General features: G+C 37.5%; 1 protein-coding gene across 1 annotated transcript in view; it reads right to left on the bottom strand.

The window, feature by feature from the left end:
* EPB41L5 (erythrocyte membrane protein band 4.1 like 5) overlaps positions 1-17,629 on the bottom strand; it is a 57,584-nt gene that overhangs the window by 29,431 nt on the left and 10,524 nt on the right. Inside the window, exons 4-13 of the mRNA XM_081006534.1 lie at positions 13,627-13,669; positions 12,611-12,689; positions 11,672-11,716; positions 10,861-10,913; positions 8,160-8,280; positions 7,548-7,635; positions 6,558-6,646; positions 5,924-5,993; positions 4,301-4,470; positions 3,015-3,121 (exon numbers count right to left, since the gene is read on the bottom strand). Of these exons, the coding sequence (XP_080862660.1) occupies positions 3,015-3,121; positions 4,301-4,470; positions 5,924-5,993; positions 6,558-6,646; positions 7,548-7,635; positions 8,160-8,280; positions 10,861-10,913; positions 11,672-11,716; positions 12,611-12,689; positions 13,627-13,669 (865 nt within the window). The remainder of the gene's footprint in view (positions 1-3,014; positions 3,122-4,300; positions 4,471-5,923; positions 5,994-6,557; positions 6,647-7,547; positions 7,636-8,159; positions 8,281-10,860; positions 10,914-11,671; positions 11,717-12,610; positions 12,690-13,626; positions 13,670-17,629) is intronic.

Here is a 17,629-nt window from a genome sequence, read left to right as displayed (position 1 = left end):
ACACTTTAAAACAGACTAAAACTTAGAATGTGCGGGGAAATAGGTATATACTATTTGCAGGGTTACCTATCATGCAGCTTTACCACCTTTCACAGACACTTCCACTAAATACTAGGGCCTTGCATCCAGTCCAGACAAATCCAAGATTCCAAATGGATTCTGGCAGATCCATGATTTGTCTAGACTGGGTTGAAGCAGCCCCAAGCACCCTAGGTTCACCTGGAGTGATCTGGGGTTGCCAAAAGGGGAGAGGGTGTTCAGGCAGCAACAGGTGGGGGAGAGAAGATGATGCAGGTAGGAGTCCCCTTGTCATCAAACACATGGTTCATTAGGGTTTCAAATGCTGAATAAACATTAGAACTATGAAAGGCCCCAAGTCCAGCTCATAGCCCAGACTGAGCATGATCAGGATCACCAATTGGGGTAGGCCAAGGCTTTGAAAATGGTATAGGTGCAATATACTCTGAACAAAAGGCTAAATTAATTGTAAATAATGTGGTCACGGAAGAATTTAAGATAGAAAAAGGGACACGACAGGGGTGCCCAATTTCCCCACTGCTTTTTATATCGGTCCTGGAGGTTTTGCTAAACATGATTAGAAAGGACCGGTTGGTTAAGGGCATACAGGTCGGACTTAAACAGTACAAACTGAGAGCATTTGCAGATGATCTAGTATTGACGCTACAGGAGCCAGAATCTAGTACTAAAAGAGTTTTAGAATTAATTCAGGAATTTGGTCAGGTGGCAGGTTTTAAATTGAACAAGTCAAAAACTAAGGTTTTAGAGAAAAACTTAACACCGATTGAAAGAGAGAGGTTTCAGAATGAGACAGGATTGAATGTGGTAAAGAAAGTGAAATACTTGGGGATTAATATGACAGCCAAAAATGGGAACTTATTTAAAGATAATTATGAAAAATGTTGGACGGAAGTGAAAAAAGATTTAGAAATTTGGTCAAATTTGAAACTCTCGCTGCTGGGCCGTATTGCTGTGATAAAGATGAATGTATTGCCTAGAATGTTGTTTTTGTTTCAGACATTACAAATTGTAGATAAGATGGACTGTTCCAAGAAGTGGCAGAGAGATATTTCTAGATTTGTCTGGCAGGGCAAGAAGCCCAGAATAAAATTTAAGATATTAACTGATGCCAAGGAAAGAGGTGGATTTGCCCTGCCAGACCTTAAACTTTATTATGAATCAGCAGCTTTTTGCTGGCTGAAAGAATGGCTACTTCTTGAAAACACAGACATTTTGGATTTAGAAGGTTTTAACAATGTATTTGGATGGCATGCATACTTATGGTATGATAAGGTCAAAGCACACAAAGCATTCAAAAACCATATTGTTAGGAAAGCATTGTTTAATGTTTGGATAAGATACAAAGATTTATTGGAAAATAAAACCCCAAGGTGGCTGTCACCAATGGAAGCAAAAGCTCTGAAAAGGCTCAATATGGAGGCCAAATGGCCGACATATTGGGAAATTTTGGAGCAAGAAGGAGATAAATTGAGATTGCAGAGTTTTGAAAAATTAAAAAATAAAGTGAAAGATTGGCTTCATTACTATCAGATAATGGAGGCATATAATTTGGATAAGAAAATAGGCTTCCAAGTGGAAAAGTCAAAATTAGAAACAGAATTGTTAGAACCCAAAACTAAAAATTTGTCAAGAATGTATAACTTGCTGTTGAAATGGAATACTCAGGATGAAACGGTGAAATCTGCTATGATTAAATGGGCACAAGATGTTGGACATAATATTATGTTCGCTGACTGGGAACAGTTATGGACCACAGGTATGAAGTTTACGGCATGTAATGCCTTAAGAGAGAATATTATGAAAATGATATACAGGTGGTACATGACCCCAGTCAAGCTTGCAAAAATTTATCATTTGCCTGATAATAAATGTTGGAAATGTAAAGAAACTGAAGGTACATTCTTTCACCTTTGGTGGACGTGCCCAAAGATCAAGGCTTTCTGGGAAATGATATATAATGAACTGAAAAAGGTATTTAAATATACCTTTCTGAAGAAACCAGAGGCCTTTCTTTTGGGCATTGTCGGCCAACTGGTGCCAAAGAAGGACAGAACCTTTTTCATGTATGCTACAACAGCAGCAAGAATACTTATCGCAAAGTATTGGAAGACACAAGATCTACCACTTTGGAAGAATGGCAGATGAAGGTGATTGACTACATGGAATTGGCAGAAATGACTGGCAGAATCCGAGACCAGGGAGAAGAGTCGGTGAAGGAAGACTGGAAGAAATTTAAAGACTATTTACAGAAATATTGCAAAATTAAGGAATTTTAGAAGGATGTTGGATAGAAACTAAGAGGTTTTTAGCTGTAATGCTTTTAAGAGACATGGAAAAAAAAAAAGGTTAACAATTGGGTAAAAGATTAATGGTAAGGATTTGCTGAACCAACAAACTGAACTGGAATACAAAGAAGGGAGGTATGAGGAGGTCCGGGGAAATAAGAGCAAGGAAGATAGGTTATGGAAAATTATTGTGCTTTTAACTGTTTTATTTTGTATGTTTTTCCTTATTTTCTACGTTTTTGTTATATCTTAAAATCTTATACTTTTTTCTTTATTCTGTATTTTCACGTATTTTTTGAAACTTTAATAAATATCATTATAAAAAAAAAAAGGATCACCAATTGGGCCCTGAGCCGAACTGCGGGTGCCTGGCACAGCCCTAGTAAATACAATGGATAAGTCGGAAGACAGGGAAGGAAAGTCCAGGCAATTGCCCCATTAACAATATTGTATGCTGTTTGTAGAACAGGCAAGGATCCAAAGACACTGGCTCTAGGAACTCAAGGGGGTGGATTTGATATTCTGAAACATCAGGCTCTACACTCATGCCACAATAGTTATTAAGCACCTTTTAGTTTCAAAAACAGTTTAAGCTACAGCATGGGGATCAGGTATTCTGTTAGTTAGTGTAAGTCAAAGTAGTAATTTGGATCAAGTCGAGTGGCACCGCCTACCAATGAGTCAAGCTACCTCTCATTTGTAGCGTTCTCCTTGAGTATCGCTTGCTAGGCCTTCTTTCAAAAGATGCCGATCGTCTGGCTTTGTTGGTCTTTGTTGTCTGGTACTCTGTTTTCCCACTAGATTGAAGTGGAAAGAACAAGAGAAAACATTTATATTTGAAAAGTTGATGTAAGCGACAGCACCCAATTATCCTTGCTCTTCTAAACGCTTAGTTCTCATGTGCTTTTGTTTTATTTAAAGCCAGTCATATACATACTATTAGTTTCTATAATCATATTAAACAGACATGATCCTTACCAGATGATATAGTATAAAATCCAAGAACAAAACAGAGACAAGGAAAAATGGAATGAAACAAGAAACATGAATAGGATGAAAACCATAGTCCATGTGCACTCAGCTGATAATTACTGCAACTGTATATATTTTGTGCCAAAAATATCAGTTTCACCACAAAAATCTACATCTGTAGAAGCTAAACTTTACCCCCACTTTCATTAAATCATCTCTACACTTTGTGTGCGAGTCAGCCAAAAGACGCTGTGGAGAAAACGCAAGGATTCACTAGTACCTACTAGAGCAGTTTTGTAGAATGGCAGTGCTCTTTGACATAGCCCTTTTCAATACAGTTTCAACTGGTGAGCCGGCTATAACTACTGGAGAAGAGAAATGGCCACAGTTCCACATCCAATGGTTACAACCATCTTAGATCACTGTGGAATGTGTTCCACACTGTGCTTCCTTTGAAAAGCATTTGGGAACTTAATTGGTTCAAAATGAGCAGCTGAACTGCTGACAGGAGCCCAATCATCAGATCTGAAGACACCAATATTACATTGACTCCCCTGACTACCAATCTGTTCATGGGCTCAGTTTAATGTTTTTTAATGCTTTATCCCCTAAATGGGGGAGGGAAAGTAGGGAAGGATGTATACTCGAGCTGAGTAACTACAGATCCATTTCCTCCAATAAATAAGCATATGCAAAAACAGTTCAGGCTTCTTTCTCTAATCACGAGATCTAGAAATTCAGTCTTTTCTGGATTTGGCCAAGGTAAAAGTTAGGCTTTGGTATTTCGCAGAACACAGCAGCAGAAAGGCTTAACACGCGGCAGATTTTCCATGCCTACAGACTATTTTGACTGAGCTAAGTGCCTCTTTCAATCCTTTCCCTTTATGCCAATAGGAATCTAGAGTAGTGACTACTACAAACAAAACCACGGACCAGCTTTCTTTCCTGTGCCTTATCTGAGAAAAAGTCAGGGAAGAAGGTATTGAACAAAAGGGACTGCTGACCTGTATCTGAACCTTGACCCCAGCCGAATGAAGCTTGACCGACTGGAACCTTTTTGGACGGGTCCACGGAGGCGGAAGAAGGCATGATGCTCAACTGCACATTTCCACAAATGTTTGCAGGCCTTTGGGTGATCCAGCCTAAAGACAAAAGTGTGCTCCTGCTCCTTGCCCTGGGGGGGGGGGGGAAGGACCACCACAGGAGCATTTAGAAAACTACTATGAATGCTACCTTCAGATTATCGCAGCTAGAGTCACGAATTGCAGGCATTCATAGAACCCATAACTCAAAGGTAAGTTGAACCAAGAATGTTATAAAATACTGAAGAGAACAATGTGCTCTCAGTATTTTATAGCATTACTGATATAACAAGTTCTTCCTGTTTCCTTGACACAGAATAAGCCAGAGAGATAAATAGCAGAGGATCAGTTTATCTTTTTTGTTATTATGACAGAAAAAAGCATTACAATTATAAAACATGTTATACAGCGCTAGTCACTTAAAGGGAAAACTGCACAACTTCTTTAAAAATGCCAAGCCACAACTGAAGACATGTGACCTTGCTGAGCGATATGTTGCCTTCTTGACATAGGAGCTGCTATACTTTGTGCTGACTGTGGATTGGGAGTGGGGAGGAGAATAATGGCTTTCAACAACTTGAGTAGCCTGACAAGAAGAAGACAAACAGAATGCAAAAGATTGCATTTCTATTTTCCAAGTGGTTTTTTCAAGATAGTTGACTATTTATTAAAACCATTTTTTACTTCTTTTTAAAGAAGGCTTGGAGTACCAGTGTTTACAATCTGCCTTCCCTTAGGCTGATTTTCTAGTTTCTTTACCAAATCAATCAACACACACTAATTAGGCACTTAAAATCCAACATATTTTTACTTGGAAGTAATACAAAGTCAGCCAAATTTCTCCATACTTAATATAAACAAAGAACGGTAGTGCTGCTTCTGTAGCAATATGCCTTATCAAATGCAAAGAGGAAGAAACCTCACATTACTATTGGTAGAAACTTAAAGATCACTCTTGAAATCCAGTGTATTATTAGTGATTAGAATACTGAACCCTAGCCTGGGAGAAGTAGCCAGGTTAAAATCCTCATTCAGCCATGATGCTCTCACTGAGTGATTGATCTTAGGCTTGTAACTTTCAGCCTATATCTCATTGGACTATTATGAGGATAAAGTTGGAGGGGGTGGCAGATGAACAAACGAGTGCTGGCTTGAGTAACTTGGTGGAAGAATGGAATACAAGAATACTAATACTGTATGTGGAGGAGATCAAGTAACACTGTGTTACTTCAAGAAGATGAACAATGCCTGTTGGTGTTAAAATGATATTATGTTTCAACAATTAGGTAAATGTTTCAACCATCTGTAATAGTTATTCATTATTCATTCTTGGGTAGAAAAATAAATTTTAAGGACAGTCTCTTCAGAATATGACAGGTCACTATTCACTTTCAAACAATAATTTTCACTAAGTGCCTATTACAATCAATAGGAAAAATGTTTACGTTATCACCCACAACCATCCTTAATTTATTTTGGCTACGATACTTATGCTTAAACTAACTCACAACAATAGAAGCAAGATGAACAAAGACTTCCTTCTACCTGTTCATCATCTTCAACCACCACTAGTGTTAATTTATTCTTTCTGAAGTCCAACCTAGTGATCTTCGGCCTGCAATGGGAAAAAGTTAAAATGTAAAAGATGTATGTACTTTACTGCAATTGCACCACAATTCATACACCAGCTATTATCTTGTGCTATAAATTAATATTTAAAAATTACAAGTTTAACCATGGGGTGCTTTAACACAAATGTCAATGTTAAATGAGTTTTTTAAAGGGAAATTGTAATTGAATTTTCTGATTTTGAATGTTTATGCTTGATTCATGTAGACCAGTTTCTTAGTTCCTTCCAGTGAATGAGAAGTATACACTCATCCTACTGAATAAATGTCCCATACCCAGATATATCTGCACTCTCAGGAAAAACCACTCTTTTTTACATATAAACACGCAGCCTAACACAGACATTAATTTCTCAAAAGCCCAAACTAAATAGCTGTACAGCCATTTTCAAGAATCATTCCACCCATTCACAATACACCTAGAGCTCTGTTATGGCAAATCACAGAGAATGCCAACATAGAACCGTGCTTGCTTACAAGACTTACAAATTCTAGCCTAGGGCTAGACTGCAGACTCTAAAATAATTTATTTTATAAATTATTCTGCTTACCAGAAGAACAATCCAATCTTAGTTTCTCCTTCAAACACAAGAACTCCTGTGGGTGTTAGTCCGAGGCTATAATCATTTCCATCTCTTGCCTAAGAGGGATACAAATTAGATTAGAATATTCCTACAGATGTGACTTTATGCTGGTACAAGTTACTTTAATTATACTTTCATTCACTGTTAAGATACTGCAGCAAAATTAAAGGCCTTAGTCACAGATGTTATTAACAAGCCCCTTACCAAGCATTTATTCTATTATTATTTTTTGTTTTATTAAATATTTTATCTTTGGATATTATTTTCACTGCTTATAAGGACATTGTCTGCTGCTCTGAGGATTTGATCAAGCCAAGCTGACAGATATGAATTCTAGAAACATACATAGTTACATAGAACATTTCACTTATATTAATCTACACTGAAAGCTACATTTATGCTTTATCATTTGTGGTTTCTTGAGAATTACTTAACATTAGGCTGCAAACCTGGTCCTAAGTCAAACAATATTAAATCTCAGTTTATTTTCAGGACTCATCTCTCAAGACTTCCATGATTTATATTTATTCTGAATATGTTTAACATTATGATTAAGAATTTCAGAGCAATTCATTTCTTAGCTACAAAATACACTGGGATAATAAATTAACTGTGTCTGGTCTAGAGATCCATTGTTGGACTTTGACATGGGAGACCAGGGTTAAAGTCCCCACCCAGCCATGCAGCCCACCTTTGGTAAGCTCACAAATGTGGTTGTTGTTATAGCAGCTGGGTATATAAGCAGTAGCTTCAGATCATAGCCATTTCTGGCAGATGCACAGCAAGATATGTATTAACTAAATTGTCCTCCGTAACTTGTATAGGTAAGCAGACTAGGCTATTATAAGAAGCAGATCCCACTCATTGCTACAAAGACTGCAAGTTTAGGGATTTTTATGTTTATAGAAGTACTAAAAATAACGTTCCCAAAAGCACGGCCTACAACCATAAACTTACCTTGACTATATGCATGTCTACTCCATACATTTCCAGCCATTTTGCTTTGTTCAAATAATTTGTTTCTGCCTGAGCTGGTGTTTGCCCCCTGAAATGATTTATATTACACAAAAATCACATGAAGTTAAAAATAACATGCCTTGATAAAAAAGTGAGGTTACAGAAAGGATACAAAAAAGGGGAACTTGATATATGTAGAGGAAGCCAAATAGTGCTCATCTCGACTCAGTTTTAATAATGGCCAACTTGAGTTTTGTTTTGAAATCAAGGGGCTAAGAAAATACTGAACTGCTAAATTAAGCTGTGGAAGCTTACAGAGCTGTATTGATAACATCAAGAAGTGCTAAGGCTGTAGACTGCATAAAATGCATACCGTATTGTCCAGATGATACTATCTGGTCTTAGATGTGTCTTGTAGCTTGCTGTGATTGCTTCAGAAAATGAAGGCAGCTTTTGGACTATGTTCTAGTTTGTCTCAACAGAAATACAACACCAACACTCAGGAAGGTATTCATAGGAATTTAAAGTCCCCTTTCACTCAGCAAAAGAAAGCAATGCATACAATGGTATGCGTTGGATGTATGTGGCAATTTACCATTTGAGATTTTTTACCTGTATTCCTTCCACTTCTCAAAAATGGCGAGTTCCATGTCTTCAGTTTGCTCGGGCACAAACCTGAACTCTGAAACTATATCAGGGATGTGTTCAGCAGGGTCGTAGTCACCAAGTTCAGCTGGAAAGAGAAGAATACTTCAAGAAAATTCTAGCAAAAGCAAATTTGGAAATGGCAAAATCCGAAGTGCCTACAATGACTCATTTCATTGTCACACTGAACATTTATTCAAAGATAATTAAAACTTCATTTAAATATTTACAGTGTAATAGGAAATCAGTATTTTGATCTTAGTACAGGTATGTTAAAACTGAATCTTAAATCAGCTTTGGAAGAACTACAGACACAAACAAAAACTTATATGAAAGAGTATTTTCATTTACTGCTGAAACTGTATGTTGGCGGGGGAACTAGCATTGTTATTTAACTTCTTTCATTCCTCTTTTTTTAAGATACTCAGACTTGCAGATGCTTAGTGAGATCACTTTCTTTTTTTACCATCACAAACATGAAGTTTTTAATGCAGTCTTTTAAAATGTAAAAAGAAGCAGCTGGAAATGTAAGAAGAAGCACTGAATAATATAACATGTTTGTTAAATTTTGTGCTATGTAAATATTTTAATAGATTTCTTGGGTCTTGAACACAACTGAGCTTATGGAATAAATATTTTAAGCTGCATTTTCATGAGTCTTTCAATTTGAAGTTAAGGAAGTTTCTAAATCCATAATTTACTTGATGCTTGCTTGCTTCCAAAGCTAGGTTAACCTCCAGCTAATTTAAATAGGATCTACTCAGCATTCTACTGAGTACTGGGCACTGTCATCAAAGCCTGGAATCGAACATTTACTGTCATGCAAATTTATAAACAGAATCTATGCCAAAATGGGATCAAGGCATGAATTCTTTAAGGCTTTGCTGCAGCCCTCTTCACAGAGTTGGATCTCTGCATCCCACCACTACAGAAACATGAATACCAACACTTCATTGTTGCATGTTGCAAAATTACTATCTTCTGGGGAATTGATTCAAAAGTGTCTTCTCTTATTACACGGATATATGAGTTGCCTACCCATACCATCAAACCCAGTATCTTCCAACTCTATCTTACCAGTGTTACTTGAGTTCTTATCTGTCAACTGAACACTACTATCTATAGATTGTTAGTAGGAAAAAAAATCAAGAGTTGGGTTTTACCATCCCAACAAACAGCAAATCTAAGACTCCTATCTAAGCAATACAGAAAATCACATTTTTTGTGTGTTCCTCGTTGCCTCATACATTAAAAAAAATGATCAACATTAATTTATAAATATTTTCACATATATAACCTTTTGTACCAAGGCTGTGGGGTCATGTGGTCAGCATGACTAAAACACTTCTGGCACAACAGAACACCCTGACGAGTGCCAGAGTGCATGGAAATGCCGTTTACCTTCCTACCGCAACAGTACCTATTTATCTACTTGCACTGGTATGCTTTAGAACTGATGGGTTGGTAGAAGCTAGGACACAGCAACAGGAGCTCACCACCGTTGTGTGGATTTGAACTGCTGACCTTCCGATCAGCAAGCCCAAGAGGCTCAGTGGTTTAGACCACAGTGGCACCCGCTCCTTTTGTGTGGGGAAGTACCTTTTTGCGACATATATGCCTGCCAGGTAAAACAGTATAATACTTTCTAAGATTCTAAGTCCCACAGGAAATATAGATAACTTTAAAAACTACATTTGATACAAGACTAACAGCCACTGATCACTGATTAGGAACTTATGAGTATCTACTTCCAACACAGTTATCTACAATCAGAACTATGAGAATCACAGAAAATTCCTTTTGCTCTGCAGTAACGATCTTGCAATAATGATTCTAAACACACTTACTTAGAGGTTTCATTGAATGAATGTAGTTGGACTTATTTCTATATAAAAGGGTTTTACAGTCCTCAAATAGGCAAAGGCTGTGCGACTACAACCCATTGTAATGCAATTACTCTTAAAAATGAAATCAGGATTTTGTTGACATAAAGGTGTGTGCGCGCACACACACACACACACACAGAGAGAGAGAGAGAGAGAGAGAGAGAGAGAATCATGCAAGGTAATCAAGAAAACACTTAATTTCTGTTGCAAACTATCCCTAATAAATACTTCCAAGCTGACATCTCTTTCAGTAAGTACAAATGTAGAGGTCAAAGTGCAGAATTCTGAGCTTGCTTTGCCAAAATAACCAACAAATCTCAATATGAGGTTCACAGTGTTTTTCTGAATGGAACCAAAGCTCTGAGACATCTATGGAAAAATAATTATTTCACTTAAGCAAGTTAATTCTTCTCACGCCTGCCCTCCTTTTTCCTACACAAGGACTATAAGGTAGTCCACACCCCAGGATTCCACTCATACTTCCCACTCGTGCTAGATTGTACAGTAGCAAGAAAAAGCTAAGATCTTAGTGATAAGCCTCACATGACTGAGCCCTATCAGCTGTTATAATCCTCTGGCTACAAAATATATCCCTAAAGCGAAAAAGCAACAATGCCCAGAAATAGCTCAAGTACAGTAATTTATCTGAATCCCTGGCAATTAATGTGACCAGCAGTTTACATAAGGTTTGCTATCTGTAAAGGAAACCTTGTCTTATTTGAATCAGTCCTGCACCTCAAGCAATACACCTACACAAAGGCAGTTCCCTTAAGGCAGCTCACCTTGTAACATGTAAGCTGACAACTGCACAGCTGTTTCAAATGGACACTCCAACCTGCAATGAAAAGGGAAAAAAAAGAACGTCAAGCAAATTTCAACGGCAGTATGAGGAAATGATTATGGGTCAACGATTTGGAAGGGGAAGATGTAGTGAACCGTTTCAGCGAACTTGACATATTACTCAGAAATATACTTAAAGCCCATGTTCCTATAACACTTGGATTTTCAGAAATGTACGCTTTACATTAAAGGAGCAAATAAGCTTGCCTAAGTCAGCCTAGATCCTACAAATATATGGATTGGGGAATCATTAATATATTCTTCAATTACGCCACACCAAATCTGTCCCAAAAAGTCTGCTTTTGAATTAAAGGAACCATTAATAATTGACATCACATAGGTTACACACCACATACAGCAGCACATCCCCATTCTCAACATACCACCTCCCTCCTCTTTTGTACATCCTTGCAGAAACCTGACCATAGTCTTTAGGCCAGTGGTTCTCAAACTTATTTCTCCGGGCCACACCCTTTGAGAACCACTGCTTTAGGTGGTAAAAAAAATTATGAAGATTTCTAAGATGCAATTGTGGAATTTTAAATACTAAATCTGAGGAAAGAATCTAAACAAATGGCTAATTATAACTACCAGAGTCCATTAATGTTCACTGCTACAAAGCATGGTAAGTAGCTACTAATACTTTCAGCACCTTGGAGATGCACATGTTCTATATTTGTATCCTAAATTTCCTGCACATATTTGATAAGAGAGAAGCCCCCTTCATTTAGCGTAATTATCAACAGTACTTACTTGCCACTCAAAATGTCCTGTTTTAGCTGAAGAACAAATAAATATCTATTTCAGGAAGAAAGAGCAAGAAACATCCATGAGTTTGTGAACAATTCCAGCACTGGAGAAGAGCAGCAAATATCAGCAGCTAGACTTAATTATGAGATAACGCACTGTGGTCTCTCACTTCAAGTATGGAAACATGGAGCAGTATATTTCATCGCAAGAGAATGAAATTCTAATTAAAGAATATCCAATTTGTAGTTTCTGTTTTCTCCGATTTCCTAGTGTGCAATACTGAAAGGAGGTGGATGGATTTCCCAAACATGTCTAAAAATATTTCTATCAAAGTTCAGTGTTTCCTCAAAACTACACTTCATTAATGATTTCGTAAAGATTATCAGGACCCAATCTATAGCAAAGGCCGGAGCAGAAGGACTGGGTATAAGGATTACTCACAGCAGAAAGGAAAACGCCCAGCACCAAAGAACTGCCAGTTCCCTGAAGTGCTGCGAAGTCCTATTCACTGTACTGTGGGAATGGAACACCTTGAAACTGTGGCAATGTATGTGAGATTCTGCCCAAATGCCTTCCCTGCAATTTTATCATTCAGGGACATTACAGTAGTGAGATACAACCAGGTGGATTGGAATTTTGATTCCAAGAGAGACCGCCAACAATCATATGCAGATTAGTATGAAAGATATAGCACAAAAAGCAAATGTACTGCAAACAAGCAAGCAATCCTTGTTTTGCACAGGACGCTATGTTCTCGACCCTTGCACGCATTGGAGGGACCCATGTAAAATGTTCCACCCTTCCCCTCCCCACCCTTCTAGTGATTTTTAGGGTCACTTCCAGGTTTGGTGCTGTGCATGTGTGTGTGATAGACGCACATAAATTGGTCATTGCCTGTACTGGATTTGAGATCTCCAGTTTGTATCACTGCATACAACGTACCTGGTGAGCTCTTCACGTAGGTTGTTTGGCTCGGAAGAGTAAAACTTTACACGAAGATGTAGACAGTATGGTGGACCAACTACAAAAGTGAATATATTAGGTTTCTGACAGCAAGGATATTATTTTGTAAATATATTCACTAATCAGAATTCAAAGGGGGTGGGAATCCCTTCTGTAATACTGAGCACACTAGCAAAAAAAGAGAATGCTAAACAAACAGTAGTAGTTTTATATACCAGAAGCCAACTCAGTCTCATTACATTAAGTTGATTTGTCTTGCCAAGAAGAACAGACAAATCTAGGTTAATCCCAATATTACAAGGCTCTATTCCATGAACTGAGAAATCCATCAATCTTAGCTTTGTACCCCAATCAAATCCTTATAAACTCTGCCCAGGCAGTCTTAAGTTTTGGGGAGTACCTCCTGTTGTTAGTTTGTGTCATAGGAATATAGCTAGCTAAACATTTTATTGCAGCAGACTCCACACCTCATTTCCTTCCAATGAGAGAAATTCTAAACCAGGAATATGATGTTACTCATGCACCTCCTCAACACCCACTGATTCAGGTCACCTGTAATACCAGATCTTCAAAGTTTCTTCCCCCTTTTGATTTACATTACTAGAACAGTTCCTTTTAAAAAAGTCAGTGTATATCAGTCACAGAAAAGATACAAATACACATCACAATAGGTCAGCAAAGCAAAGATTACTAAAATATAGTCCACCAAATCCATTTTAGTAATACTCTTAAGGCAGAAAGTGCAAAAAGAAATGTGCTACAGAATCTTTAAACAACTGGAGCCCCTTTTTTTCTTTTTGCCCTGTACTGAATTAGCTTTCAATACATCATGTAGTAAATGTAATGTGAGTCAAAGATCAGTTGTAATGCCAGAAACTTGGCATTACAACATTGTTCTTTGAACAGTTTCATACTGCCATGGTATATTTTGGGGAAACAAAGTCTTCGTCGATACTCAAGTAAATCAGATTTTTAAAAACACAAACTTCACTTACTTTTAACTTGTTTTTTAATACTCTTTGTGTTGTCCAACCAGTGCTGAAAGAAAAATTAATAATTATAGACTTTATGCTTTCAACATAAAAATATAGTATGCAAATTATAAATTCATAGAACAGAACAAGCCAAAATAGTTCTAAGCAGTATAAAGCATTTTAAGAGCAACACATTCAGTGTTCCTGACCGACAGTTAATTGACTGTAACAGCTTGCTAGAATATGTTTCAAGAGGCAAGTTAATAATTTCTTGAGCGCTGAAATCATGATCCGCAATTTGCAGCACAAATGTATCTTTGCAAGTCACAGAGCCAGAAAGCTGCTGGGATTGTCAGAATTCTAACATATGTTTCAATGCGTTTCAGGCTGCCATCTTACCAAAGAGATATGAAAAAGATTATATCTCCCATCTAAGAAAGGAAAAGGCATGCCAATGTAACTTTTCACCTAAAAGTGCATCCTTTCTATTCAAGCACACAAACTTTCTCACAGTTACGCTTAAAAACTAGTATTGTGGAATGCATTGTCTCTTTCAAGTGCTGACACAAGCATTAGAATGAATTGTTTATACATGTTCCTCTCAGAGAGCTCAGCAGCTGGAATGAAGCAAGCAGTACAAGATAAAAACTTGCAGATCACATTAAGTTCAGAACACAAGGATGTAGAAGCTAAGTTCACAAAATATGTTAACTACGGGTTGGGTATTTCCTTAAATCTGCCAAGTATTTTTCCTAGGTGAGAACATCCTTATATGTAATGATACCATTCCAAGTATAATACTGTTGAGTCACCACCTGTGGCCTCAGGCTTTCCTTTAAATACCACTGCTATCATTCAGAATACATTACGTGGCTCCCCACCCTATGCTGTAGTCAATAGTGTGCCGACAGGCATCTTATAATGGAGATGGTTGTCAGATCTGATGCTAGTACAACTTGACATCACCTAATCCTCACTCCCCCAGACTGAGACTGACCCAAAATGGCACATGCAGCCCTGTGATACATATGGGCTCACCTCTAAACACAGGATGTTCACAATGACAGCAGCTATAGCAACTCTAATCCCACCTGCAGCAAATGTTGATGATACTAATACTAATACTAATACTAATAATATACCAAAGCCCCAGGATTGCAATTTAAAATACATTACAAACAGTATGAAACAACATACACCCATCTTACACCATCAAATTTCTAAGCATTTGGGAAACTTGACAAAATTCATCTAAACCAACAAAGACCACATGATTAAACTGTTCCTGAACTATACCAACGGAGTAGCAGTAGTGGAATCATAATTAAATGACAGCTGTTGTTGTTCCTGTTGTTGTTAGGTAATTCCATAATTACCACCATTATATTTGTAAGCTTGTTTACATAATAATTTGTGTGTTAACTAATATTATTTGAACTCCAAATAACATTAAACTATTTGTGGTTGAACTGGACTGATCTTCCCTACAAAAACCAAGAAGCATGCCAAATAGTTAACATTTGCCTTTTTAGAACTGTGTTTAAAAATATTTGACCAACACAAGAGCTTTGCAACTTCAAGAATATATCTGTAACTTAGATAACTGTATTCTCTTAAAGTGTGAATCAATTTTCCCCATCTGCAGCCACATACAAAAACAGCTAATGTTTCATGGGCAAGTGTCAAACTTCTCATACTGTTTATTTATCCCTGTGGGGAAAACGTTTTCTGTGACCAGCTTAATGTGACCAACATTGCTTGTGACAAGTCACTCACTCACACGCAACCTACAAAACAAGAGTTCACTAATATTTATTCCTAACATACCATTTATTCTCAGGTATCAAAAGCAAAAGCGAAACTACCAATAAAATAATGGGTTGTTAAATGAATTGAAAAGTATTTAGCTAAAAGTTACTAAAAAAATTAAGAGAAATTCTGAATCATTCTGCATGCCCTGCTTCTGGATGTTTCACTCATGTGTAGAACTGTTGCCAGATAATAAAACTTTGGAAAACTATCTTTAAAAAGATACATAACATGCTAGCTATATAGGAAGATAAAAAAGAGCCTGCTGGTTGATATTTTCATGGAACTGTCCTACTGCTTTGGAACGAAATAAGATTATTTCATTCAATGCAATCAATCAAGTATAGGAAGTTATACCATAAGCATGCCTTCTTTGGATAGTTTTCCATCAGTTGTCTGCACCCATCCAACATACATTTCCTTTGGTAAGAAAACAAATCCACCAAAGTAGAGTATTACAAGTGCTATGGTGCCGTATACACAAACAACAGGGACAGGGAAGGAAGAAAAGAAAAGAAAAGAAAAGAAAAGAAAAGAAAAGAAAAGAAAAGAAAAGAAAAGAGAAAAAAGAGAAAAAAGAAAAAAAAGAAAAAAAAGAAAAAAAAGAAAGATGTTCCCAGACTGTAGGGCAAAGTATAAGTTTGCTTCATCTCCAATCTGTTTTCTTTCACCTCCTCCACATTCCACAGAAAGGCAGTTAACAGACCAGAGACAGGCACCGACACCACTTAGTTCAACTCAGTTCCTAACACCAGCGCCATCTACAAGAGTTCAGCTTGACTGGCACACAGAAGAGGGGGAGGGAATTACTTTTACAGAACAAAGCCTGGGAGACATTGAGACCTGATCTCATGTTGCAGTTGCACTTGGTAACTATACTTTACTCCAAGTAAACTGCAACACAATGCTTGGAATATATTACTTTTCCTACCGCAGCTGTCAAATTCAGCAGGGTCAGGCACGAACTCTAATCCTGCAGAAATACACACTTCACGAAACAAGGCAAGGTTATGGTAAGAGTAATGGGTCAAAAGATTAAGCCAGAGGATAGTCCCTACTGAAAAATTTACAATCTGAGAAAGTATCCTGCAACTTTTTTGGCCTGAGCCAAGCTACTCACAGATCTCCCTACTATTCGGCTGCTAGCCATCCCTGCAAGCCATGAACCTCCTGCTGTAATTACAAAATGAATACATGCAAAAGCCTTTTTCCTCCTGGGATGATTTTTATGATTTTTGATGATTTCCTGGGCAGTAGGTTTAAGGTTGAATATACAGCACTAAGGTGAATTATTTGCATTGGTGTTGTTTAGGGTCCCTTCTAACTCAATGTTAACCAAAAATACAATGGGAGGGGGAAGCAACAGAGACACTGGAACAAAAAAGTCTCTTGAATTGTAAAGGCAACTCCCAAATTATACTCACAGAATTAGCCTGTACTACATCAACATCATTCAAGATTCAACTATTTGTATAAAAGGCAGAGCTCATTAAAATAAAAAAGACATGGTCTTTAACACCATTTTTATATACCTGACAAACATTAGCACTGCATCACAATAAACAGAAAGCTGAAGCAATTGCATTAGACTGAGCAATGCACTCTTGCAAGTGCACAATGACCAGCTGAATGCAAACAAATATTAATTGCCTAAAGCAAGTAAATCATACAGTATCAAGTGAGGCTCATGGAACCCTAGGCTATAAGAACAAGTCACAAGAAAATATGATTAAGGTCAGAAGAGTTTTTCATTGCACTGGCATGTGAGGTGGTGGAAATGCAATGAAGAACTGCCAAAATAATCTCAGTTGTGAAATTCTATGTAATATATACAGACACACTTAATTAACCAAGATCATGACTAAATTGTGTGTGCTTGGTGCATATGCCTTTTGACTGAATCATGAATTTAAGACTGGGTAGAAACAGTCCAGCAACACACACAAAAACCAGAAAGGTTTTGTGCCTGACCAGAACACCAAAAAAGAATTCTAACAATCCTGGAAGATGGGATTACTAGAGCCCTGCATTCTCAGAACACACAGAACTGCAACTGCACTGAAGTCAGATCTGCCATTTGGAATGATAGTTTTTCTCAGATGACTTAAAGCAGGGGTGGGGATCCTTTTCTGCCCCGTGGACCAGATCCTTATCTCCCCACCCCTGGAAGGCCAAATCATAGTGGTGGTAGGTGACGCTGAGCTTTGAAGGCAAC

This window comes from Podarcis pityusensis (assembly GCF_964106645.2).
Source record: "Podarcis pityusensis genome assembly, chromosome: 1".
Lineage (NCBI taxonomy): Eukaryota > Metazoa > Chordata > Lepidosauria > Squamata > Lacertidae > Podarcis > Podarcis pityusensis.
Note: the sequence above shows the minus strand (reverse complement) of the source record. Positions and strands in the feature narration are given on the sequence as shown.